The sequence below is a fragment of the Chrysochloris asiatica genome, unplaced genomic scaffold, assembly GCF_000296735.1.
Source record: "Chrysochloris asiatica unplaced genomic scaffold, ChrAsi1.0 scaffold00007, whole genome shotgun sequence".
Lineage (NCBI taxonomy): Eukaryota > Metazoa > Chordata > Mammalia > Afrosoricida > Chrysochloridae > Chrysochloris > Chrysochloris asiatica.
The window spans coordinates 27,264,905-27,291,776 of NW_006408525.1; the positions used below are offsets into that span (position 1 = coordinate 27,264,905).

Consider the following 26,872-nt stretch of genomic DNA (forward strand, 5'->3'; position numbering starts at 1 on the left):
AGAGAGAAATACTGTTAACTGATGCTACGTGGAGGGGATTATAATCATTATAGTGAAACAAGGTATATGATTTGTTGAATGTAAAACCGATGATATGCCCTGTAAACTTTCACTCAATCCACAATAAAAAAAAAAAAACCCTGAAATTTTTTAAAAAAAAGAAAGAAAGAAAATATCTTGGCTTGGGTTAGGTGCACCTTAGTTCTCAGACTGATATCTTTACTCTTGAACACTTGAAAGAGGTCTTATATAGCAGATGTTCCAAATAAAGTCTGCATTATCTAATAAAACATGTCCTTTAATTTCTTGACTGCTGCTTCCATGAGAATTATTTATAGATCCAGGCAAAATAAAGTCTTTGACAACTTCAATCTTTTCTCCATTTATCATGATGTTATTAATTGGTCTAGTTGTAAGATGTTTTTTTACATTGAGGTGCAATCCCTACTGAAAGCTGTAGTCTTTGATCTTTATCAGGAAGTATTTTAAGTCCTCTTTGCTTCCAGCAAAAAAGGTTGTATCATCTGCATATTAAGATTGTTAATGATTGTCAATCCTGATGCCACATTCTTCTTCATACAATCCAGTTTCTCAGATTATGTGCTCAGCATACAGATTGAATAAATATGGTTAAAAAAAAAAAAAAATACAACCCTGGCGCATACCTTTCCTGATGTTAAACCATTCAGTATCCCCTTGTACTGGTCTAATGACTGCCTCTTAGTCTATGTACAAGTTCCTCATGAGCACAATTAAATGTTCTGGAATTCCCATTCTTCACAATGTTATCTATAGTTTGTTATGATACACAGAGTTGAATGCTTTTGCATAATCAATAAAGCATAAGCAAACATTTTTCTGGTATTCTCTGCTTTCAGCCAAGATTCATCTGACGTCAGCAATGATATCCCTTGTTCCAGATCCTCTTCTGAATCCAGCTTGAATTTCTGGCAGCTCCCTGTCAATGTACTAAATTATTTTCTGCAAAACTGTACTTGGATATGATATTAATGATATTGTCTATGATTTCCAACTTTCCTCCAGGTCACCTTTCTTTGAAATGGGCACAAATATAGATCTTGTCCCATCGGTTGGACAGGTAGCTGTCTTCCAAATTTCTTGGCATAGAGGAGTGAGCACCTCCAGAGTTGCATCAGTTTGTTGAAACATTTCAATTTGTATTCCATCAATTCCTGGAGCCTTGTTTCCCACCAATGTCTTCAATGCAGCTTGGTCATCTTTATTATACTGAACAGTTTTTAAAAGCCATATCTCTGGATGTTGCAAATGATTTGTGCTGAACTAACTGAAAGATTGGCAGTTCAAACCCACCCAACAGAAGAAAAGGCATGGAAATCTGCTTTCTATAGTCAACCATGCAAACATCAGTCTCCACGACCCTGAGAACTGAAGATCTAGATGGCATCCAGCTACCACTCAACATCTTCGAAAGGGATCACATTAGGAAATTCTGGATAGAGTGGGCGAAAGTATGAAACAAAACCCAAAATCATAAAAAAAAAAAAAAAGGCCAGACTTAATGATCAGGTAGAGACTGGTGGAACCCTGGAGACTATGGTCCTCAGTCATCTTTTAGACCTGGAAATTAACTCACCTTCATGATTCAGTTTTCAGCCAAACAATAGCTAAACCTATGGGGGGAGCACTTAGACTAAGAAGATATACACACCTTTGAATCATCAGCCACTTAAGATCAAAAGGGCAACATTTACCCAAGGACAGAGTTCAGAAGGGTTAGGAAAGGAGGAAAGAAAACAGGAAACACATGGACACATGATATAATATTGTGGGGATTACACACATGAAACAAAATGTGTATGAATTATTGAATGCAAAATTGATTTGTTCACAATAAAAATTTAAAAAGCAAGACAGAAAAAGATTACGGTCAAGAAAACCCTACAGAGCTCAGTTTTACTCTGCATTGCATGGGATTGCCATGAGTCAGAATCACCTTGAGGGAATTGGGTTAGATTTTAGGGGGTTTTTCACTCCCGAGAGAGAGACGCTCTCCATCTTCCAAGGCAATTGACTATTCAAACATCACTGGGAAAGTAGACCAAAACAAAAGTTTTCAGTGTCTCTGCTTTCAAGATGTGCAGAAACTCCATGGACAATCATCACCCAACACAAGTGGGAATATTGACACTAATCTTGCAAGGAGGTTATGAGCTTTAAATCAGATAATAGGAGTGAAAGTTATTGGGAATCTAAGAAGAGGGTAATTACAGAGGAGATAAGAAAAGGAACTAGAACCAAGGGTGGAAAATAATCAACAAGGAGTCTCCCACAGAAGAACTTGGAAGAACAGCAAGCAGGGACAATATTTACAGTACTTATCATGGATCAAAGACTAATAGCTTGAAGATATATAAAGGGTTCTGTCAAATAACCAAAAGACAAACAACCATGAGGTAAAAAGGGCAAAGAATATGAGTAAATTGTTTCCCTAAAAGAAGGAAACAAAATTTCATTTAAACGTATGAAAATGTTCAACCTCACTCATAATAAAAAGAGAAATGCACATTTAGACTACCATGAGATTCCAGTTCTTACATATGAGATTGCTAAAAATGAAAAGCTTTGATAATATACTATTTGTCGGGAATATGGGAAATATTGCTGATGTTGGTATTGTTGCTAGGTACCATAGAATTGGTTCCAACCCTTAGTGACCTTATGAAGAACAGAATGAAACACTACCCATCCTGCACAATCCTCACAGTTCATATCATCCTTGAGTCCATTGATACTGCCACTGTGTCAGTCCAACTCACTGGGGGGGGCGTCTTCCAAGCATGATGTCTTTCTCCAGGGACTTTTCCAAACATGATGTTCTTCTCCAAGGACTGGTCCCTCCAGACAATATGTCCAAAGTACAATAGATGAACTCGCTTCAACCAAGTATTCTGGCTGTAATTCTCCCAAGATGGATTTAAATGTTCTTCTGGTCCTCCACAGTACTTTCAATATTCTTCTCCAATACCATAATTCAAATGCATCAGTTTTCTATGAACTTCTTTACTTATTGTCCAACTTTTGCATGCATATTCTTTTACTGTTGGTTGTTAAGCACCACCGAGGCAGTTCTGACTCATAGAGACCTTGTATACGGTTTCTGAGGAGTAGTGATGGGTTTGAACTTCCACTCTTGTGGTTCACAGTCCAGTGCTGATTCTACAATGCCACACCAAGAGTCATTGCATGCAAATGATGCTATTAAAAATACCATGGCTTGGGTCAGGTGCACCTTAGTCTTCAAACTATTATCTTTGCTCTTTAACACTTTAAAGAGGTCTTTTGCAGCAGATTTGCCTAATATTGATTTCTTGACTGCTGCTTCCATGAAAGTTGATTGTGGATCCAAACAAAATGAAGTCCTTGACAACAACAAATCTTTTTTTTTTTTTTCATTTATCACGATGTCATTTATTGATTGTTAAAATTTTTGTTTTCTTTATATTGAGATGCAATCCATACTGGAGACTAGCCTCTGATCTTCATCAGAGTAAGTATTTCAAGTCCTTTTTGCTTCCAGCAAGAAAAGTTGTGTAATCTACACAGCACAGGTTGTTAATGAGTCTTCCTCCAATTCTAATACCACATTCTTCTTCATATATTCCAGCTTCTCAGATTATTTGCTCAGTATACAAATAGAATACGTACGGTAAAAGGATACAACTCTGATGCACACCTCTCCTGATTTTAAAGCATTCAGTATTATTCCCTTGTTCTGTTCAAACAACTGCCTCTTGGTCTTAGTACAAGTTCTTCATGAGCACAATTAAGTGTCCTGGAATACCCATTCTTTGTAATGTTTTCCATAGTTTGTTATGATTCACACAGTCAAATGCCTTTGTATAGTCAACAAAGCACAAGTGAACATATTTCTGGTATTCTCTGCTTCCAGCTAAGATCCTTGTAACGTCAGCAGTGATGTCTAGTGCTTCACATCCTCTTCTGAATCCAACTTGAATTTCTGTCAGTTCCCTGTTGAGGTAGTGCTGCAAAAGCTTTTTAATTATCTTCAGCAAAATTTTACTTGCATATGATATTAATGAGATTCTTTGATGCTTTCCACATTCCGTTGGGTCACCTTTCTTTGGAACGGGCACAAATATAGATCTCTTACAATTTGTTGGCCAAGTCCTCTTCCAGCTTCCAAATTTCTTGGCATAGCCAAGTGAGAGCATCCTAGAGACTTATTTTTGCCAATGCCTTCACAGTACAGCTTGAGCTTCTTCATTCAATACCATTCGTTCTTGATCATATGGTGCCTCTTAAAACAGTCCACCATCCACCAGTTCTTTTTGGTACAGTGACTCTGTGTATTCATCTTTTTTTTTTTTTTGGTGCTCCTGCATAATTCCAATATTTTGCCCATTTGTTGTTACATGCCACCAAGTCAATTCCAACTCACAGCAACCTTGTATAGGTTTCCAAGGAGCTGATGTGTTTGAGCTTACCGATCTTCACAGTTCAGTGCTAATCCGAATTCTTCAAAATTTCAACCCAAAGTTTCCCTTTTTTTCTTCTTCAGTTCTTTCAACCTGAGAAATGCTTGCCATGTTTTTCCCTTTTAGTTTTCTAACTCCAGGTCTTTGCACATTTCATTACAATACTTGACTTTGTCTACCGGAGCTGTCCTTTGAAATTTTCTGTTCAGCTCTTTTACTTTATTTCTTCCAGTTGCTATAGCTTCTCTACATTCAGGAAAAAGTTTCAGAGTTTCTTCTGATATCCATTTTGGTCTTTTCCTTCTTTCCTGTCTTTTTAGTGACCTTTTGCTTTCTTCATGTATGATCTTCTTGATGTCATCATACAACTCTTCTGATCTTTGGTCATGAGTGTCTCATACATCAAATTTGTTCTTGATATGGTCTCTAAATTCAAGAGGGACATATTCAAAGTCCTATTTTGGCTCTCATGAACTTGTTTTAATTTTTGTCAGCTTCACTTTGAACTTGCATATAAACAATTGATGGTCTGTTCCACATTTGGCCCCTGGTCTTGTTTCAACTGATCATACTAAGCTTTTTCATTGTCTCTTCCATTTCATTTTTGACAACTTCCAATTTTCCTGGTGTGGCACTGTGGGTTAATGTGCTGGACTGCAAAGTCAGTTTGAACTGCAAGGTCAGCAGTTCAAGACCACCAGCAGTTCTGCTCCTCAGAAACCTTATACAGGTTTGCTATGGGTTGGAACCAACTCGACGGCACTTAACAACAATGATTTTTCTAAATTCATATTATGTACATTCCACATTCTGATTATTAATGGATGTTTGCAGCTGTTTCTTCTCATTTTGAGTTATGCCCCATCAGCAAGTGAAGAACCCAAAAGCTTTGCTCCACCCACGTCATTAAGGTCAACTCTACTTTGAGGAGGCAGCTATTCCCCACTCATATTTTGACTGCCTTCCAGCCTTTCCGGCTCATCTTCTGCCACTATTTCTGGCAATGTTGTTGTTGTTAAGTACTGTCGAGTTGGTTCCAACTCACAGAGATCCTGTATAGGGTTTCCAAGGAAGGGTTGGTAAGTTTGAACTGCCGACCTTGTGGTTCAAACTGACCTTGCGGTCCAGTGTTTTATCCCATAGTGCCACACTGCTATTCATAAGGCTTTGGGTGGGTATCCATTCAGAAATGGTCCACCTCTCCTTTTTCCTTTGCAGGTGCTGTTGTTACATGCCAGGGAACTTGTTCCAACTCACAGTGACCCTGTATACGGTGTGTGAGGTGTTACTAATGGGTCTGAACTGCTGGCCTTGCGGTTAGCATTCCAGTGCTTATCCTTTCTGGTAGGGGATAAAATCAATGCAAGTTCTATTAAAGGTAATTCCCAACATCTATCAACAGTTTAAACACATATCCTTTGACTCATCAGTTTCTCTCACGGCTATTTATCTTCCAGGCGTACTTTTGCACATGTGCAAACCAGCATGATGTACTAGAATGCACACCTGTTATTTACAACAGCAGTGCATACTGTTATTTACAACAGCAGTGCAATGGATACACCAAAATAACTATTATAGGATACCCCTCATTTTTTAAAAAGTTGGACATTGAGATCTGCCAAGAAATTTGGACAGTTACCAGCCCAGACTTGGACCTAGGGGGCCTACAGTCCCTCTTGAATCTCAACAGCTGCAGGAAACCACCCTAAGAAGTGCCTTGATTTTCCCAAAGTCACACTCAGGACATATCGGCCATTTTTTCATTCACTCATCTGCTGAGTATGTGGCTCTGAGTGAGCCCTTGTGCCAAGTGCAGAATACAGAGATGAAAAACGCAAGAGGTCAGCTCCCAGCAAGCTCTCCAAACAGTGGGAGAGATGGAGGTGGAGGAGCAAAAAGACATGAACAAATAGGTACAAACAGAGGCTGTTATAGTAGCATAGCAGCTAAGATTAATAAGTAACTGTGTAGTGAGATGGTGAGGAGCTTGGCCTTTGAAATGAGCCACGCCTCAGTTTGAGAGCTACTCATTAGCCTGGCCCAGTTATTTGACATCCCCACGCTTCAGGTTCCTCCCCTATAAAATGTGCACACTAATCATACCAAGTATGGCCTGTGGTTAAGAACACAGGTTGCATTTCATTCACAGATGCACCACTGATTTTAAAGCCTGGCCATCCAAGGTCAGTTACTTAACCTCTTGGGACCTCAACTTCCCCATCTCTGAAAGGAGGCTGATAATACCAGTATCAAGAGTGTTATATAGAAAGTGCAGTGTCTGACACATGGTAAACCCCCAATTTGTTCCAGATGCCTCTGAGCCGACCCCAACTTATGTGTAGCAGTGTAGAACTGTGTTCCATAGGAATGGCAATAGCTAATTTTTTTGAAACATGTCTCCAGGTCTTTCTCCTGAGGTTCCTCTGGGTAATCACAAACCTTCAACCTTTCAGTTTGCATTTGAGTGCCTTTAACTGTCTGTCCCACCCAGGAGCTCCAAACACTCCCCAGTCAAGAGGTATCATTACCAATATGAAGATCAAATGCAATGTATGTGTCACCACCAGGCACTCAGTCGTGGGCTTTTATAAAAGACAGTGGTCACTGCTGACTGTTTCCATGAGTGGTAGAGAACGGAGGGCTTCCGGCATTATTCCTGAAAGATGAGGAGTGGAGAAGGGGTCAGGGAGAGGGTGTTTCTGGCACAGGGAAAAGGCTGAAAGTGGGTGAGTTCAGGAACACAGAGCAATGTGCTGTAGGACTGGGCATCAAATTGGAAGGGAGGAAGAGTCCAAGTTGAAGTTTGAGAAGGCCCTGATGGGGTTAGGGGTGAGACCTGTACTTGGGTGCTTAGGGGGTGGGGGGGTGGAGGGTGTGGTCCTGTTTCTGACTAGCCTTGGCAAGGCCACACCACATGCTTCCTGAGTGGTCAGCAGAGAAAGCATGACTGAGGAGCCACCACTGAGGGGCAAGGACTGAGGCCTGGAGAGGAGGGAACAGCCACAACAGGAAGGAACGTTGACCAGCAATGCCAACCTCACACCCAGCCGGGTAAAATAGTGACCCTCAAAGATGCCCATGTCCTAATCCCCAGACCCTGTAAATATCTACTTTACATGGCAAAAGAGACTTTACCAATATGTGTACGAATCTTGAGATGGGGAGATGTGGTTGGACCCCAGGTAATCACATGGGTCCTTCTAAGAGCCAATAAGAGACAGGGGATAAAATAATGGAAACAGAAGTGCAAGAGATACACTTGGAAGGAGGAAGGGACCAAGAGTCAAGGAATGCAGGCAGCCTCTCTAGAAGCTTGGAAGGGTAAGGAAATGGATTAGTCCCAAAAGCCTCCAAAAGGAACTCATGCTTAGCTGACTCCTTTATTTTAGGCAGAGACCTCTACCCTCCAGCACGCTACTACTTTTGTGTTGTATGAAGCTACTCAATCTGTGGTAACTTGTTGGAGCAGCCACTCTTCCTTAAAGCCTTCTTTGATCCCTTTTACCATTCCTGCCTCAACTTCCTCCCTCATCTGAGTCCCCTATCAAAGTCTCTCCTGGGCCCTGTCCTCATCCCACCCTGGGGAGAGCTACTCGGGTCTTTCTACTGGAGAATGTGCTCCTTAAAAGGAGGGTCTGACTTACTGACCTAGTGTCCCATCTCCCAGCCACATGATGTTCTGTTCATTCTCGTTTGGTGCTTCCAGAACATTCTCTACCTGGTCTGGGCCTGAAAGGTGCATCTTTCTTATTAGGCTCCCTTCCACTGCCTGCTGATTGGATAGGCAGTGAGAGGCAGCAACAAGAGATGGGAAAAGAGAGAGTCCAAATATTGACTCCCCATTCTCTCCCCACCAACATTCCTGGTGGCACAGTGGTTAAGCACTTGGCTGTTAATTGAACAGTTGATGGGTCAAACCCAGCAACTGCTCCAAGGGAGAAATATGTGGCAATCTATTTCCATAATGATTTATAAAAGCCCTATGGGACAGTTCTACACTATCCAACAGGGTCTGCTATGAGTGGGTTCTGGAGCCAGGATTCCTCAGTAGCTATGGTAACTAACTGTTTCTGGGGCACAGCCCTCCCCTGGCCACTGCACCTCCTCCCCACCCCTTCAGTCTCCCATCGCTGCTCCCTCCTGTGTCCCATCCCTCGCTGCTCCTGTACACACCTTCACTAAAGTCCATTCAGCTAACCCTGATGGCCCATCCACATCCCCGGGGGGTTCCTGGGAATTCAGGCGTAGTTGACAATCTGTATGGGCGGCCTGCTGAGCCGCAGTGTGCCTGCAACACCTGTGTGTCTTAGATGTTAAGCAGCGTCACATAGGCTGCAGGGAGCCGGCTCTCATTCTCCTCCATCCCCAGCTACAGAGAACAGAAGAAGGGTCTCAGCAATGAGAGGATCTGGAGGGGCAGGGAGCAGCCAGACCCTGCTGCCCATGCAGACCCCCACACCCAAGAGATCCCAGGCAACATTCCTTCTGGACGCTTGTTCCTGGGAGCTGGCGGGATGAGAGACTCCTCCTCCCCACAGGGCCGGCTCCCTGCCTGGAATTTCAGTGCCTGGTGCGGCCTGGCCTGGGAGGGCCCCCCTCCACACCACAGAGTCTGCACCAGGGATGACTCATCTCATTCACTCCCACCCTGCCCCTCACCTGACCTCAACAGCAGAGGTGCCCACCAGACTTGGGCCTCTCGGTGCCATCTCTGCACTGGTTCCTGCAGCCTAAGCCCTGCCTGCCCCCACCTTTCTGCACCTCACAGCAGCTCACCCCACTCTAAGGGTCTCAGCCTGGGCCTCTACAGTGATGGCTGCTAAGGACAGGACCCAGTGTCCCTACGCTTACCCTAGAAAAGCTACTCTGCTTCTCTTCACACCCAGTGTTCCCATTCTTTATAACAACCTTCCAAGGGCATTTGTTTCTGCTCATTTTACAGAACAGGAAACTGAGGCTCAGAGCAGTTAAGACCTGCCTAAAACCACACAGGGAGGTGGTAGTGGATGGAGCTGACTCTAAAAAACCTCCTTACCCTCTGCTATAGCACACCATCTCAAAGTCAGAAGGAGCACTGGCGATGCAGTGAGTTAAGCATTGGACAGAAGAACGATGTAGCAGTCTGCTTCTGTAAAGATTTGCAGCCTCGAAAACCCTATAGGGCAGTTCTACTTTGACCCATCGAGTCAGTTCTGCCTTATAGCAACTCTGTATAGGATTTCCAACAAGCAGCTGTTGGGCTTGAACTGCCAACCTTGTGGTGCTGATCCTACAGCACCACACCAGGAGTCCTATGTCCTATAGTTGTTAAGTGCCGTGGAGTCGGTTCCGACCCATAGTAACCCTGAACAGGGTTTCCGAGGCTGTAAATCTTTACAGGAGCAGAAAGCCTCATCTTTCTCCCACGGAGCAGCTGGTAGTTTCGAACTGTTGACCTTGTCGTTCGCAGCCTGATTCGTAACCACTACGCTACCAGAGCTCCTTATGTCCTACAGGGTTGTTGTAAATTGGAATCAACTCAAAGACACTGAGTTCCCAAACTCAGGGAAAGTCACTGAATCTAGAGACCAAAAGCTCAGATACAGTCCTGGTTCGGACTGTTAGTGGGCTGGGCTTGGGTAAGGGCCTCAGTTTCTCCGGAACTATTTCCCAGTCTATATAAAAGGGACACTGATACCTGCCCCTCCCCTCCCACCCTACAGGACCCCGCAGAGGCTCACAGAGAAAAGGCAGACTCTAGATAGAAAGTGTAGTTTAATGGAGGAGTTGTCGGCTCCCTTTGTCCTCAGCTCCCTCCTGCTCAGGAGGAGGCACTCATCCAACACAGTGACACAGCGCCCCCTAGAGGCCACACAGGGATCCACATGGCTACTCGGAGGGCTCTTCCGCCCCACCCCTTCTCTCTGCACCCCATATTCTACCAACCCCACTAGGCAAAGTGCGAGGAATCAAAGGGTCAGAGGGAGCCTGTTTGGACAAAAACAGCCATGCATTCGAGGTTGCTCCCTGTCTTCCCCACAGACAGCTGGGGAGCGTTGAGCTGAGGGTGATAATAGAGAAACAGCCCCAGGAAATCTAGAAGTCCAAAAACCCGGATTCTACTCGTGTACCCTGGGTATGTGTCTCCTTCTTTGGATAATCAAAAAATACAGAAGGTGATTTCTCTAAGGAAAGATATCTTCCCTTCCAATTCTAAAATTAAGGTTCTCTGAAACTCAATTTCCTCGTATACAAAATATCCACAAGGGGCCGCTGTAGCTATACCGTGAAAGGAACTGAGAGACGCAATCCATCCATCCCCCAGGTAAACTACCTGACCCCATTAGGTCCGGGGCCCTCAGTTCAGCCTCCTACCACCAGCCTCCCACCAAACCTACTTGAATTGCAGCATAACCCACATGTTTTCCAAGAATATGACGGTCCCCTCAATTCACCACTCTGTTGGAAGGGGTGGGGAGGAGACTACGTGGACCCTTGGGGATCAAGCTACGGACAGCTGGACAGATAAGTAGCGTCAATTGAATGAGACCTGTGTATTTTTTGTTGTTGAGTGTCGTCCAGTGGGTTCCAACTCATAGTGACCTTGTAAAGGGTTCCCAAGGAGCGGCTGGTGGATTTGAACTGCCAACTTTGAGATTCAAACCGACCTTTCAGTCCTTTGCATTATCTTGCAGGGACACACTAGGACTCGATGAGACCTATGCTGTTGTTTTGACTCATAGTGACCCTGTATAGGGTTTCGGAGGGTCGACCAGTGAAGCTGAACTGCCGACTTTGCGGTTCAAACCAAAAAGGTTCCCTAAACCCCCTTCAAGGGGCAGGGTGCCTAAAGGAAATCCCATCAACCTTGAAATCCCAAGCAAATAGACTCAAAGTCAGACTCTATGCATCCCCACTAGCTGTTTGTTCTTGGACAAGTCACTAGACCTCTCTGAGGCTCAGTTTCTTACATTGTCTTTAGCTCCCTTCTGCTGTGGGGGAGGCTTCCAGGGCCGGGCCACCTCAGTAACACAGCACCCCCTGAAGGTCACTCAGGGACTCAGAACCCTACTACCAGGCAAGCTCCTTCCTCATTCCACAGCACCCCCTCGTTTGACACCCCTAACCTGGTGTGGGCTGCGGGTTAATGTGCTGGACTGCAAGGTTGATTTGATAGTAAGTTCGGTGGTTCAAATTCACCAGCATGCTCCTTGGAAACCCTATACAGGGTCACTATGAGTCGGGACCAACTCAACAGCACTTAACAACACCAACAACAACTCTATATATGGGAGTCCTGGTGTGGTGCTGCAGATTAATGCGCTCGACTGAAAGGTCAGTTTGAACAGCTCGCAGTTCAAGCTTACCAACCGCTCCTCAGTAAACCTACACAGGGTCACTGTGAGTCAGAACTGACTCCACGGCACTTAACAACAACGACAACAACCCTACACAGGGTCACTATGAGTTGGACCTGACTCCGCGGCACTTAACCCTACACAGGTCACTCTGGGTAGGAACCCACTCTACGCAACTTAGCAACAACAAAAGCCACAATTCAACTTTCACACTCATGAGGTCACCAACTTAGTGACAATTAGGAACTTCCCAAAAAGAGAATTTTCAGAACTTTTCTACTATAGCACACCTTCCCAAACTCAGAAGGCATGCTGATGATACAGTGGGCTAAGCACTGGGCTACCAACTGAAAAACATGGCAGTCTGCTCCTGTAAAGATTTACAGCATCAGAAATCCTATAGGGGTTTTAGTTTCGATTGTTTTACACATATGTATGTTCACAGCCCAGAGTCCTGGCGTGGCGCTATGGATTAATGCACTGGATCGCAAAGTCGGTTTGAACTGCAAGGTCGGCAGTTCAAGCTCACCAGTGCTCCTCGGAAACCCTCTACAGGGTCACTATGGGTCAGAACCAACTTGACAGCACTTAACAACAACAACAACATATTCACAGCCCAAGGAATATACATCAGAAAATTCAGAAGACCTAACAACTCAGGAAAGGGGCCCCAGTTAGGAACTATTATGAAGGAGATACTTTGAGCAAACGCTGTCACCGTAACTTCTTTCACCTTGACATAACTATATTTGTTGTGGATTTCAATTTTTTTTCTTTTGTATTTATTCTAGGCTTCCATTGTAGCTGACAGAAGTTCCCTTGGAAAATCCCAGCTTAGTCATACTGAGGAAAACAGAAAGAGGAGATTTGATTTTGTTCATGTTTGGGCCTGCGAGAAGGGAGCATGGCCTGGTGTTGCTGCTGAGGTAACAGCAGAAATGGATATGAGACCCCAGGGACAGAGGAAATTCTAAGAAATGAAAGTCACAGACATCATGTATCAGAGATTTTCCCTGAAGTCAATTAAGACCACCTGTCCCAATGCCCTCATTCCTCCATTATCACTCCAGTCATCCACACACTGTAGACTTTGGAGAGGACACTAAGGCCCAGAGACAAGGAGTCAGTGGAATGGGGTCTGGTGCAAATGGTTAACATGCTCATTGCTAACAGAAAGACAAGACGTTCGAGTCGACCAGAGTCACCTCAGAAAAGAGGTCCGGTGGTCTACTTCCAAATAATCAGCCATTGGTGTGGCACTGCCGGATAAGGCACTAGACTGCAAGGTCAGTTTGAACCTCAAGGTTGCCAGTTCAAACTCATCAGCTGCTCCTCAGAAACCCTATACAGGGTCGCTATGGGTCGGAACTGACTCAATGGCACTTAACAACAACAACAACAACGAACACCCTATGGAGTCCTGGTGTGGTGCTATCGGATAAATACTGGACTGCTAACTGCAACGTTGGCAGTTCAAATCTACCAGTTGCTCCTCAGAAACCCCATACAAGGTTGCTATGAGTAGGAACCTACTCGACACCACTTAACAACAACAAAAACCATATGGAGCACAATTCAGCTTTGACACTTTGAAACTCACAAGGTCATCGTGAGTGGGAATCAACTCAGTGACAACTAGGGACTTCCCAAGAAGAGATTTTTCAGAACTTTTCCACTCGTGGGAGGAGCTCATCTCTTCACTCAGTAGATTCTCCAGGGTTGTTTTAGATGGCATGGGGCAATGAGGGTAGAATTGGGACTCGGAGTAATTCAGATTCCCCATCGTCTCTCTAAGCCTCTGTTTCCCATCTCTGGGGTTGCATGATTAGTTGCAGGAAGTAAGTGAAGTTCTGCCACTGCTCTGGCACAGAAGAGCTCCAGCTTCAATAATGATGAGGCTGGGGTGGGAGATAAGGATGACCACACCAGTGGTGATCACTGTTGGATCAATGGAGCACACTCCTCAGACACAGCGCCTAGCTGGGCAGAGGGGATCTGCATGAGGGAAGGCGTGTGATGGACACACAGGGAAATCTGTTGAAGTGGTGACATCGTTCACCCACCGTGGTTTCTCAGAGAAGATGGATGCTGGTGGTTTGACAAGCTCTTCAAGTCTCCTGCAGCTTTTGGAGATCACTCTCCACATTGTCTTCAAGAGATTTCTCCAGAGCACAGATGATAGGCACTTCTTGGCCAATAGTATCCCACACAGAGGGAACATGAACTGAATGGTGACCTTCAGGATATGATCCAGTGTCCTCAGTAAGCAAGTCTTCTATGACTTGCCTGTCCCCCACCAACCCACTCATCTCTCACTAGTTCCTCCTTACACTCTGCACAACTACCTAGGAAGAGTGCTTCCACTTTCTTACTTACAGATGCAGTTCCTCCTGCCCAGAACACACACTCTCCCTAGAACACACACCGCGTCTCCACCAAATGTTGTCCCAATAAATCCAACCCATCCCTCAAGGTCTAAATGCTTCTTGACTTTCAAGAGTGAGTCAGGCATTCTTCTTGTGCCCTCAAAATCCCAGGATTACCCCATGGTGGGACTCAGCACATTGTATTATAGCTGCTGTTACTTACCAATCTCCCCATGAGGCTTTTCGGTGGCAGAGCTTGTGTCTGGGTCACGGTTGCCATCCCAGCAGCTAACAATGAGCAGCGCAGGTCCTAAATTAGCATGTGTTGAATGGAGGTATAAGCAATAAAGTCTCTTGGGGCACCCAATGAGCAGAGAACTTGGAAACATCCATTTTCCCCCGCACCCCCATTCCCGTTCTATCGTTGGATCTCAAACCTGACTCTTTATTAAGGGTTTTGTGTTTCCTTGATTCACTTCCCTGAGGTTTCCCTCCATCATGACAAAAGTTCCTTCTAACAGTTTCCCAATGTACCTTAATCATGCTGAGAGGAATGGATAAAAGAAATCACGTTAGACTGGATTTGGTCTGCTTTCAGCTGAGACTGGTATGTCTCCAGGTTGAGGACGCTAATGGCAGCAAAGATGCATAAGAAAACTCAGGAAGATCAAAGCCACCAAGATTCTTGAGACCAGAACCAGATGGTGTTGTACAGAGGGGACAAGCTGGTCCAATGTTCTTATCCCTTCCGTAGTCATTCACTCATTCATTACCTTAACAAGCTCAAACTGTCTGCCTTTTTGAGGGAAACTGAGGCTAGAGATCACAGAGCCTGCTCTTAGCTGTCTGCACAGTTTCTCATCATAGCTCATAGGAACCCCATGTCTTATCTTTGTTGTTGTTAAGTGCTGTCGAGTCAGCTCCGACTCATCGCGACCTTGTATAGGGTACCTGAGGCTGTACATCTTTACGGGAGCAGAAAGCCTCATCTTTCTCCTGCGTCTCTTAGAAAGCACTGAAAATTGTTTGAGGCCAGATGACAGAGTGGGATTTAGAGCCAAGCCAACCTTGGTGTGCACAACTCGGGCAAGCTCCTTCCCTTCTCTAAGCCTCAGTTTCCTTATCCGAAATAGAAGCAAAAATATCTACCTCACATAGAAATAGATGAGATGGAACATGGACATCCCAGACTCGTGGCTGCCACAGAAAGCCTCCCCAACCATCAAGACCTGGTCTGGGGACCCCTTTGCTTTCACAGCCCCCAGCACCGTCACATCACTGATGACACTCACTGCACTAAACAGAAATTGCCAATTTCCTTATCTGCCTCCAGCACTAGACTGAGCGACACGTGAGAGCAGAGATATCATTTCCTACCCATGACACAGAATAAACAAACAAAAAAACAGTTACCATCAAGTCAACTCTACTCATAGCGACCCCAGATTAATACCACAGAACCCACAGAACTGCCTAACTTCCGAGTCTAGAACATCAAAACAAAACAGCTTCTTCCAGGCTCTTTCTCTCTACGGACCTAGGTCTTGGGAACACTGAGTCAGCAGGTAGGAAGGCTGGCCACTTGGAAGTTACTGGGCTGGAGTGATGAGATTGAGAGTCTTCGACAGAGATAGAGACAGATGCAGAGGATCCCCAGCTGGGCCAGTGCAACATTTCAGATGATCCCAGCCCCCACCCTGCAAAGGTGAGCTGTCTCCATCAAGCCCTGTCAAGATGTGCAAACAAAACAGATGTTGCTTTTAGCCTTCTGTTCGGGGATGACGGCTGCGTATTGGGACACAGTATCTGGCACATAGACTGAGGGGCTGTCTATCCCCAGCCATGGGAAGGAGTGTCGGTCTATCAGACCCAGTCAGAATCTTTAGAGAACATTATTGATTGCTGCCAAGGAAATGTCCCTTACTCTGCATTGTCACATCTTATCTATGACCCTATTTTTCACCGTCTTTGAAATCTCCCAAAGCAAAGACCACATCATTTTTATCTTGTTTCCCTATCAAACTAACATGCAACCAAACACTGCTTATCACTGAATTCTTCCAACTTAGGTGCTTCAGAGTAGAACTGCACTCTGTAAGATTTTCAATGAAGTGAAAGATCAATGCTATAAATTGCCAGGCCTTTCTTACAAGGCACCTCTGAGTGGATTTGAAGTGTCAATCTTTTGGTTCATAGGCAAGTGCTTAATCATGTGTCTCCGAAGGATTCCATATGACCTGCTGATAGACTACAGTAGATTGTTTTCAAACTATTGCCCTTGCAATGTGACTTTACAGCTCCATGTCCCTTGCAATGTGACTTTACAGCTCCTTCTAGCAAGAGAAAGAGTCTATTTTCCTGTTTTTGAATCTGGACTAGGTTGTGATTTGCTTTGGCCAAACCAATGCAGCCAAGCTGACTGCTCTGAATCTAAGACTCACAAGACCTTATACACGTCTGCTCATTACCTTAGAACACTTGCTCGGGCTAGACACCTGGAAGAATGAAAACAATATGACCCATTTACCCCCTGCCCCTGCCACCTCAACCAGCATCCAGCCAACCCCCAGACACCATCACCTAGTGGCACAAAGAATATATAGAGGAGCCCAGAACTGCCCGGCTGAGCCCAGTCTAAATTTCCATCTAAATTTCCAACTGCAATGTTGTGAGCTAAATCAATGCATATTCTTTAAACCAGCAAACTGCAGAATGTTTTGTTACAAGCAACTGTTAATGAACAAAAGGTAATCAACACTTTTTAAAATGGATTCATTTGATTCTCCCTTCACTCCATTTCTGTCCCTTCTAATCCCAAAGAACAAATAGCTCCATGTCAAAATTCTGGTTTGCAGTTGTTGTTGTTGTTGTTAAGTGCCGTAGGAAAGCTTTATTAGGAAGTTAGGACCAAGTAGGCCAGACAGAGAAAGGGAGGTCTCCATACCCTGAGGTCATAAAAGCCAAGCAGAGGAAGGAGTCAATGGGCAGCCAGGACCACACATGCCAAGCCAGCCCAAACCACCCCAGTTTGACACCAACCATTCCTGATGTTGGCGTGTGATAAGCAGATTTCATCCAAACTCTGCCCATCTGGGGATCCTCAGTGGAGGCTGAGCGCTGAAAGATTTCAGGAGCTCTAGCATCATATCTCATAGCCTGGGAAGAGATGAGAGAACAGTGAGGGCAAGAAGACAGAGCAAGGTCTTGGAGAAAAACTGGGAGTAAGGAGTCTGGAACTCAAAAGGCTGGAGAGTCCTGAGATGCAGGGGCCCTGGGGTCACCCAGTCTAGTGGCCACCATCCAAGTCTTGAATCTCTTCTACACAACCCTGACAGACGCTCAGCCATTTCTAAGGATGGGGAACTTATGAGGCAGCCCTAGCACCATTCAACAGCTTTGTTACCCAAAAAATCCCTTAAATATTAAGGCCATCCATAGCCTTACAGGGCCACTTGGCACACAAAACCACACCAGACACTAACAAAGGCCAGCTCCCTGGCACTTCAGGCCTTTCTGAGCTAACCATTCCTAGGCATGCTAGCCAGGCTTTTGCTTCATATTGATTGCTTTCTTGTATAATAATCAATGTGTAAAAAATCAACTAATTCAAAGTACAGTTTTTAATAAACCGTTGTGATTGCAGAGAAATTTTCTCTGATCTAGAGACCACTTTCCCTATGATTCTTTCTTCCATTTAGACTATCACATCTAATATATGCCTCAATAACTGGCTTGTACAAACCAACCATTGACAAAATCCTTTTCCACCTCAACTGTTGCTGATACAGGTCTCCCCACCCTCATGATGGTTAAGGTACTAGCCATGGTGTCCACAGGGCTAAGTTCCTCGTTTCTGAGTTGTATGACCTTGAGTAAAGTTACTTAACCCCTCATTTTCCTTATCTTAAAATGGCAATAATCATAGAACCTGCCTCATATAGTGTTGTAGGAAATACCTGAGCTACTGCACAATTCCCAGAATACTGAGACTAAGGTCATGTGTAGACTTGGTCCCAGCCTTATCCAATGCTCTTTCAAAATGATAATCAATTCCAAATTGAGGACAGGTTCTATGCTACGTCATTACCAAAACCAAAACCAAACCACTGTCCTCAAGTCAGTTCCAACTCATAGTGACCCAATACAGGGTTTCCAAGACTGTAAATGTTCAGGGGAGCAGATAGCCTCATCTTTCTTCCATGAAGTGGCTGGTGGGTTTGAACTGCTGACCTTGTAACCACAAGCAGACCAACATGTATTCCACAGCTCCACCAGGGTTCCTTATAGTACCTCACTACAGACCTCCCTAAAATCTAGTTCTGCTCAGAAGGTATGTTCTTCAGAGAAGCTTAAAGATACTCAAAAATGGGCACTAATTTAACTCTTGAGTCATGTCCATGCTTTACCTCATTATGTATCATCACAGTCACCTGATTCTGAGGAAGAGGACTGCGGCTGGGATTGCCTTCTACTTCCTCCTGCATAGCTGCCACCATTTCCTCCTCCAGATCTATGTCCTCCCCCATACCCACCTCCACTTCCTCCTTTGGACCCACTTCCTCCCCCATAGCTGCCTCCACTTTGACCTCCTGATCCACTTCCTTCACCATAACTGCCACCATTTTCTCCTCCAGAACCACTTCCTTTACCATAGTTACCTCCTCTCCCTCGCCTGGATCTTTTGCCATGGCTGGCTCCATTTCCACATTGAGATCTACTTCCTCCTCGACTTTGTCTTCCTCCACTTCCTTTGCCACTTCCAAAGCCAAATAGTCCAGCTCCAGAAGACTCACTGTGAAGGAAATAAATGAAAATGAGTGACCCCTACAACAGCCACAGGACGGATCTGGACAGAGTCAAAACCCAAATACCATCCTTCCTAAGTTTCTTTTCCTAGAGGTTGAGCTGACACCCCAGCTAGGAGAAGGCAGCCTCCAGATGGAATATTTGGAGCACAATGGCAGTCCCTTCTTTCACTGTCACCCTCTTTCTTTCCCAAAGTCCAAACACCCTTGAGATACCCCACAGACTACAGAAATGCTCAATCCATCAGACCCTTGTGCAAAGTTGCCCACCTAGCTGCCTTTGTCCATCAGGGGTCTGGATCTAGGGACTCTCTAGGGTCCTGGGGCACCTACAAGTCCTCCTGGCCACCCTCCAGGAGGTTGCGGTAGATCTCAATTTCCTGCTCCAGCTGTGTCTTGATGCTGAGCAGAAGACTGTACTCCTGGTTCTGACACTTGATCTCTGCCCAGATCTCTGTGAGCTGGGCCTCCAATTTACTCATCTGCTCCTGGATCAGTTTCAGTTGGCCACAGTAGCAAGTCTTGGTCTCTTCCAATGTCTTCTCCAGGGCAGATTTCTAGAGAATGGCAGAATGTTAAAAAGGATGCCTCCCCACCCCCAGGGACCATGTAGAGCCTCCCTGTGCCCCACCCTCTAGGGCCTGGAGCAGGACCACCAACCACGCTGAGCTGAGACTGAAGCTCCACATCCAACTCATGAGCACTGTGCTGGACCTGGGGCATCTCCTTAGTGTTAGACTTCCTCTCATGGCTACTCATTGGCACCTCCTGCTCAATCTGGGTTATCTGCAAGTCCAAAGGCCCAGTGAGGACTAGGCTAGGCCAGGGTGAGTGGTGGGCAATGTTTTGTCCCATCCACTAGGACCTTCACCTCCAGAGTCAAGGCTGAACCAAGGTCAAGACAAAGTCATTCTGAGTGCTAGGTCCCTCCAACCAGATTCAAGACTCAGCCTTGAATTCCTCTTCAGCAAAGTTGCAAAACTCTTCACACTCTGTCCCAAAACCACTTTTCTACTCTTATTTCAAACTTCCCCTACCCTCCAAACACAAACACACAGAGACCCATGTGCTCAGGTGCCAGCCTCTATAGTAGGCATTAGAGAGGCAGGGAGGAAGAGGGCACAGTTTCTAGCATCAATGAGCTCACAGTCTACATTGGGAGGTATATTGTACACTTCTATTAATCTTACATTACATAGCATTACAGCAAGTTGTTCATGCTCTGCTTTTGTTCACAAACACACTGTAGCTTCTCAAGAGCACATCTCGGAAAAGTCAGGACTTCGTATAAAATCTAGCACAGAGAAGCTACTCAATCATTATGTGTGTGTTGAATTATAAAGTGATGAATGACAACCAGATTGAAAAATGAAGGGCTGGGAGAATGAGGGGATGAGGAAAGGATAGAAGAATTGAGATGGAGGAGTAGGAAAATGAAGGGATTGGTGATAAAGGGATTGGAGGATGATAAAACAGAGGATAGAAAGGTGGGGTGAAAGGGTAGGGGGTGAACAAAAGGGTAAGAGGAGAAAGTATAGGATAGAGAACTGGGAAGATGATGAGAAGGGATAGAAGGATGAGAGGATGAAGGGATAGGGAATGGAGTGATGGGGGTGGAAGAATGGAGGGATACAGCCCACACTGCTTACCTGAGTCTCATATTGTTCCTCAATGTCCTTACAGTTCTTAGCAATGATCTGCTCATACTCCTGTCGCATTTCATTGAGGACCTTGGTGAGATCTTGGGCAGGAGCAGCGTTCATCTCCACACAGACATCCCCAGAGTTCTGCCCAGTCAGCTTGTCCATCTCCTGCAAGAGAAGATGGGAATATGAGGTCACAAAGATGAATTCTCTCTATAACCTTCCTACCCTCTCCCTATACTCCCTCCAGGAGAAAAACAGGGGTTACATCTCTGAAGCCAAAGTCCAACCACAAACACAGGCAGTAAGTACTAAGGGGTCTTGGATAGTTGTCCTCAAGAGTAAGGGGGAGAGTGACCCCCCAGAAATGCTCCATAGTTCTCTTCACTGCTGCCTCGGCACGTCTGTCTCCTCCTCCTCCACAGCAAGTTGTAAGTAGCCAGGACCATACCCTGTGATGGGTTTTTTTTGAGAACCATCATCAGTTCCTCCTACAGAATCTCAGATTGCATCTCCAAATCAAACTTCTGCATGGGTCAGGTCATCCGGTAGCCTGCACAGACCATTGGTGTCAGAATTCACTGCTTGCCACAGCTCCTGCCCCATCTCAAACCTTAAAAAGGGAATGAGCAAGGAGAATCCGTTTTTACAGGGCCCCCACAGCAGGACTCACTTCATCCTGAAGTTATCCAGCATCACACACGTATTGTCAATGTCCAGGAGAGTTTTGTTGTTGTCCACCATGATGCTCACAATCTAAAAAAGAGGAGACAGTATGGTGTCCCTGCTCCTGGGCCATGCCCATTGCTTGGAGGGAGATAGGCCAGACAAAGCCCTAGGAAGTGAGGAGCCAACCTGGAAGGAGCTTGCAGTGGCTGGTAGTTGGCACAGACCTTGCTGGTAGTTGGCACAGACCTTCAGCAAGGATGCTCAGTGTGGCCTTCATTCATTCATTCAACAAACCTTTAAAAGTCTACTACAAATAACTGTGGGGTTTACAGATCAATGAGCTACTGTTCCCCAAGGAGCCTACAGTCAACAACAAATCCTACATATCCTAAAAGAGTTCAAGAAAAGGAGACATGACTATGGGAAATCAAAGACTTTAGGGAAGAAGTGGCAACTGGATTGGGCTCTGAAGCATGGTTCAGAAGCATCATATGAAACCAAATGGAACGGGTGGTAACAATAAATCACCATACTGTGAACTCCCCGAGCGAGGGCAGAGATCACATCTAACACATCACTGTATCTGCCCAGAACAACAAAGAGGTCTCGCTTGTTAAATGGAATGGATTGATAAAGGAGTAGATGGACAGGTAAATGTACAGATGGGGAGAAGGGTGGATGAACGTGTGGATGGAAGGCTTCCATCCTTAAAGTTCTAGATCCTACCCATCGCTTGAATAGTCAGCATATGTATTTGATTCCAACAAAGAAAACCAAGTCCATCTTTAAAAAATCAAGACATATCACTGTGGGAATCCAGGAGAAATAAGATTAACTTTCTGAGACAGAGAAATTGGAGCTTCCTCTACCTACTTGGTTCTTGAGATCTTCAACATCATCCTAGTAGGAAGAGCAGTCATTTTGGAAGGTCTCGGGCCATTATTGTGGTACCACTCCCGGATCTTATTCTCCAAATCAGCGTTGGTATCCTCTAGGGCCTGCACCTTATCCAAGTAGGAGGCCAGCCGGGCACTGAGGCCCTGGCGGTGGACTTCTCGCTAGCAGTCAGAATATCACCATCACTGCCCCCAGACCCACCAAAGCCTCCTCCAGAACTACCACCGAAGTCCCTGGAGCCTCCACTGAGGCCACCAGCACTGAAGCCACCCACACCCGGATCCTCCACCACAGCCGGAGCAAAAATTTCCACCTCCTCCCCTACCACAGGTACCAGAGCTTTTCCTGCCTTAGCTCCTGGAAGAACTTAAACCTGCCCCCTCCTCCACCAGTCCCTGAGAAGCCCCCACAGCTGTTGCAGCTCCAGTCGGACCGTGTGAACTGCCTTCAGCTCATGATACTGCGCCAGGTCCTGGGGTGATGAGAAGCGTTTGTTGGAAGGCTGCTGGCTGGAGTACAGAACTGTCCCAGAGCTGCCTACTTATACTCCCGGATAGAGGTGCACACCTAGGTGTGCCCATTGTCTCACCAGCCTCCCCCAACAGGCTCTGGGACATCTCCAGCTGGGATCTGGGAGATGACCAGCTGCCCCAGACTCCAAGTTTCTTTGGTCACTGCCTAAAGGGAGCCCAACCTCTCTCCATTGTGTGGGGTAATTTGAGGACATTACACTGTCAGGGGCACATAAATCCACTTGTCTGCCAAGGGGGTGACGTAGATCCTGGAGTTTGGTCCCCAGCTGATCCCAACAGCAGGTCTGGGACAGAGATGGCAGGGGCAGAACCACTTCCCTGATGCTGACATTACTGTCCCTCTCTCCCCAGGCCCCTTGTCCCCACTGTGGCCGGGCCAGGACCTGGCTGCTAAGGGGTGATGGTGGAGGATGGAGGAGGCACAGCCCTGTCCTAGGGAGATCCGTCCTTGTTCTTGGGGCTCCTCCAGTCTGACTGGGGAGTCACAGGCCCTGTCCTCAGGAGATTCCAGTCTGATGGAGAAGACAAAAGGAACGTGTCAGGAAGACTGAGGCAGTCAACGCAGCTTGTCCACAAGGGCTTGGGAGCAGCATGAAGAGTCCTGGATCTCAGAAAAGACGCTGGAATAAATCAAGAAAGTGGTGCAAACAGCGGCTGGTGGAGCCCCTGGGCAGGGCAAACAGAGAATGCACTCAGCTGCTAAGCAAAGGAGGCACCTTGGGAAAAGGTCTGGTGATCTGCTTTCCAAAGATTCCAAGAAGCAAACCTGTTGCCATGAAGTCCAAGAACTGCGCTCTGGAGCACAGTTCTACTCTGTGACGATTGGGGGGCTCCATGAATCGGAACTGGCTCAGGAGCAGCAAGCTTTTGGGTTTAAGAGCAGATGTAGGAGTCCTTGGGTAGTACAGACAGTTAGTGGGCTCAACTGCTACCCAAAAGGCTGGAGGTCCGAATGCACCCAGAGCTGTCTCAGAAGACAGGCCTGGCAATCTACTTCTGAAAACTCCACCACTGAAAACCCCACAGAGCTCAACTCTACTGTGACCCACATGGAGTTAGCACAAGTCAGCGTCAACTCAACGGCAGCTGGACCTCTGAGCAGGTGAGTAAGTGGCTTCACTGTCCTGACCTTCCAGCAGGGTCCAGCTGTGGGTCTAGAACTGATCTTGCCGACTGGAGTCCTGGTGTGGTGCTATAGGGTAAGCACTGGACTGTTAAACGCGAAGTGGGCAGTTAAACTTCACCCGTCGCTCCTTGGAAATTCTATACAGCGTCACTGTGAGTCTGAACTGCTTCTACAGTACTAACAACAACAACAGCAACAACTGACTCTGTAGGATAAACACTGGACTACAAACCATGAGGTCTGTAGTTCGAGCCCACCAGCTTCTCTGGGGAAAAAAGATGAGGGTTTCTTCTCCCACAAAGATTTACAGCCTCGGAAACCCTACATAGAGCAGATAAAAGTTGGAACCAACCCTATAGCACTTAACAACAAAAATAATCCCATACAGAGCCTGAGGAGGGACATGGAGATGTGCAGCTGGATCCTGAGTCTGCAGATTCTCAGAGATACATTCTGGTCACCAAAGTCAGGAGAGCGTGGCTGAAGAAGGTTGTGAGCTCCAGTGAAGGAGCTCAGCCCGAGTCCATGCTCCTAGTGACCCTGTATAGGATTCCGAGGCTATAACCTTTGCAGGAGCAGAAAGCCTCATCTTTCTCCCATGGAGCAGTTGGTGGGCTTAAATCGTAGGCCTTGTGGTTTGTAGTTTAATGCTTATCCTGCAGAGTAGAGCATAAACTATTTGCACTGCCCCGGGACCTAGATGTGAATAGACCATGTTAGATAATATTGAATAGGACTTGGTGAGGAAATATTTCCCCTTCATACTGTTCAGTCTTTTGATGAGTCGAGTTGGTCACAGCACATCCCTACCTGTTTAACAAAATAAGAACCGGCCATGGGTAGTGAACGTTTAGGAGGAACACAGTATCTAGCTGCTTGCTTATGTGTTTATAAGTAAACATGTTTATTTATATACTTATTTAAAATATTTATAATTTATTTCTATTTGCCGATATACAGATATGGAGTCCTGGTGTGACACTGTGAGTAATTCACTGGACTGGAAAGTTGATTTGAACTGCAGAGTCGGTGATTCAAGCTCACCAGCTGTTTCTTGGAAACCCTATGCAGCATCCCTATGGATCAGAACCGACTCGACGGCACTTAACAACAACAATATATGAATATTGAGAGAGATAAATAGAAATAAATTACAAATATATGACTCAGCACTTGACAACAACAACCATGTATAGATAGGGACTCCTGGTGTGGTGCTGTAGAATCAACACTTGGAACCACAAAGTCGACAGCTCAAGCCCACCAGCTGCTCCTTGGACCCTATACAGGGCCGCTATGAGTCAGAACCAACTTGATGGCACTTAACAACAACAACATATATATATGGGGAGCACAATGGTCCCATACGATAAGACTGGCCTACAAACCACAAGGCCTGCCTACCAGCTGCTTCATGGGAGAAAGATGACGTTTTCTACTCCCTTGAAGATTTAAAGCCTCGGAAACTGTATATAGGGTCACTGTGAGTCAGAACTGACTCAACAGCACTTAACAACAACAAATATATAAATAAGGATAAGCACTGGAATGCTAATCACAAGGTTGGTGGTTCAAACCCACCAGCCACTCCTTGGAAATCCTATACAGGGTTGCTATGAGTTGGAACCTAATAACAACAGCATATACAAATAAATTATAAATAAATGTTTACTTACATATATCATTTATTTCTAAGTAGAATGATTAATTTATATCACGTCCTTTTGTTGGCAAGTAATTCTCTTTATAAAGGGTTTCCATTTCCCTTATAAATATATTTGTTGGAATGAAAGGTGAACTGGTATACCAGTATGTGTTAAAGAAATATTGAAATGGGTGGTAAAATACACTAAGTAACTGTTTCAGTAGGTAGTTCAGAGAATAGTAACGGCATTTCCTGAGTGCCTATCATGTGGGAAACTCTCAGAGCCAGGTTTGTGGGGAATGCGTGGATGCCCTTTCTACCTTCTTGGATGATTCTAAACCTATCCCCAGCCCTCTGCCACGCATGTTAATTGGTAAGCCCAGAATCTGCCTGCAATGTGGATGGAGGCCCAGGCAGCCGCTACCACTACGCTGAGCCCGGGCCCCTTGTGCTGATTTTTCTACCCTATCCCCATGGCCATGCCCTCGCAGCCAGTCTGGTTGGGATAGAAACCACAGGTCTCCGGAGTTGGATGGAGAAGAAGTTAGGACAGAGCTGGGGATGGACAGCTGGGGCAAGAGCAAGTAAGTGGAGGGGTCTCTGTTCTCTGCAAATGCAATCCTGTCAGAAGATGCGAAAGCTGGACAGGGTCAGGGATGGTGAACACACATGGCTGACTAAAAGCTCCCAGCTGGCTCTCCTGAGGCAGCCAGCCCTGGTTTCCAACCCACCCCACCCCACCCTGTCCTCAACTTCCTACCCTGCAGCCCTGCCCTACCTCTCACTTACCCCAGAACAGTGACATGCATTCCCACAGCCATCTCCTAGGGCCTACATTCTCACCGCACCCATTGAGGAAGGACTAGACACTTCATTTGCTCCACATTCATTCCCAAATCTTGGACTTGCTAACTGATTCTCTACCTGGATTAAGGATGTCAGCTCCCATGCCTTGTCGGAGTGCTGTGAAAGCCCAGAGCCTTCCCAACATCTAGGCCATCCTTGCACATCAACCTGTGGCTACTGCTGCTCCCTCCTCTGGCCTCCCCAGCAAGCGGCTACAGAGCTGTAGACTGGAGAGGGTGGGAGGCTTACCCTGCCTATCCCTCTGGCCTTGGCCTTGGTTTCCTCCTAAGAACCACCTTCATGCAAAGTTGCTGTTGTTCCTGTCTGTGGATATTCATCAGCTACATGCTCAAATTTATGATATAAGTAATTCTCAAAGTGAGCACTGAGTGGCTACTAATTTGCTACCCCTGCTAGAGAGTAAGATCCCCCAAGAACTCGATTGAACCTCAGCATAGTGATCCTGCTTGGTCACCTTAGAGCAGGTGGTGGGCTGGCAACGTCTTGCGTATGGGGTCCCCAGC

At 45.8% G+C, this 26,872-nt stretch overlaps 1 protein-coding gene across 1 annotated transcript; it reads right to left on the bottom strand.

Annotated features, from left to right (window-relative positions):
* Positions 1-18,594: 18,594 nt before the first annotated feature.
* KRT9 (keratin 9) lies at positions 18,595-22,815 on the bottom strand. The gene is given in 11 exon segments (XM_006878185.1): positions 18,595-18,976; positions 19,323-19,546; positions 19,650-19,775; positions 20,639-20,800; positions 21,079-21,165; positions 21,167-21,245; positions 21,306-21,388; positions 22,175-22,236; positions 22,239-22,346; positions 22,349-22,519; positions 22,788-22,815. Coding segments are annotated over 11 exon segments (1,512 nt in total).
* Positions 22,816-26,872: the final 4,057 nt, after the last annotated feature.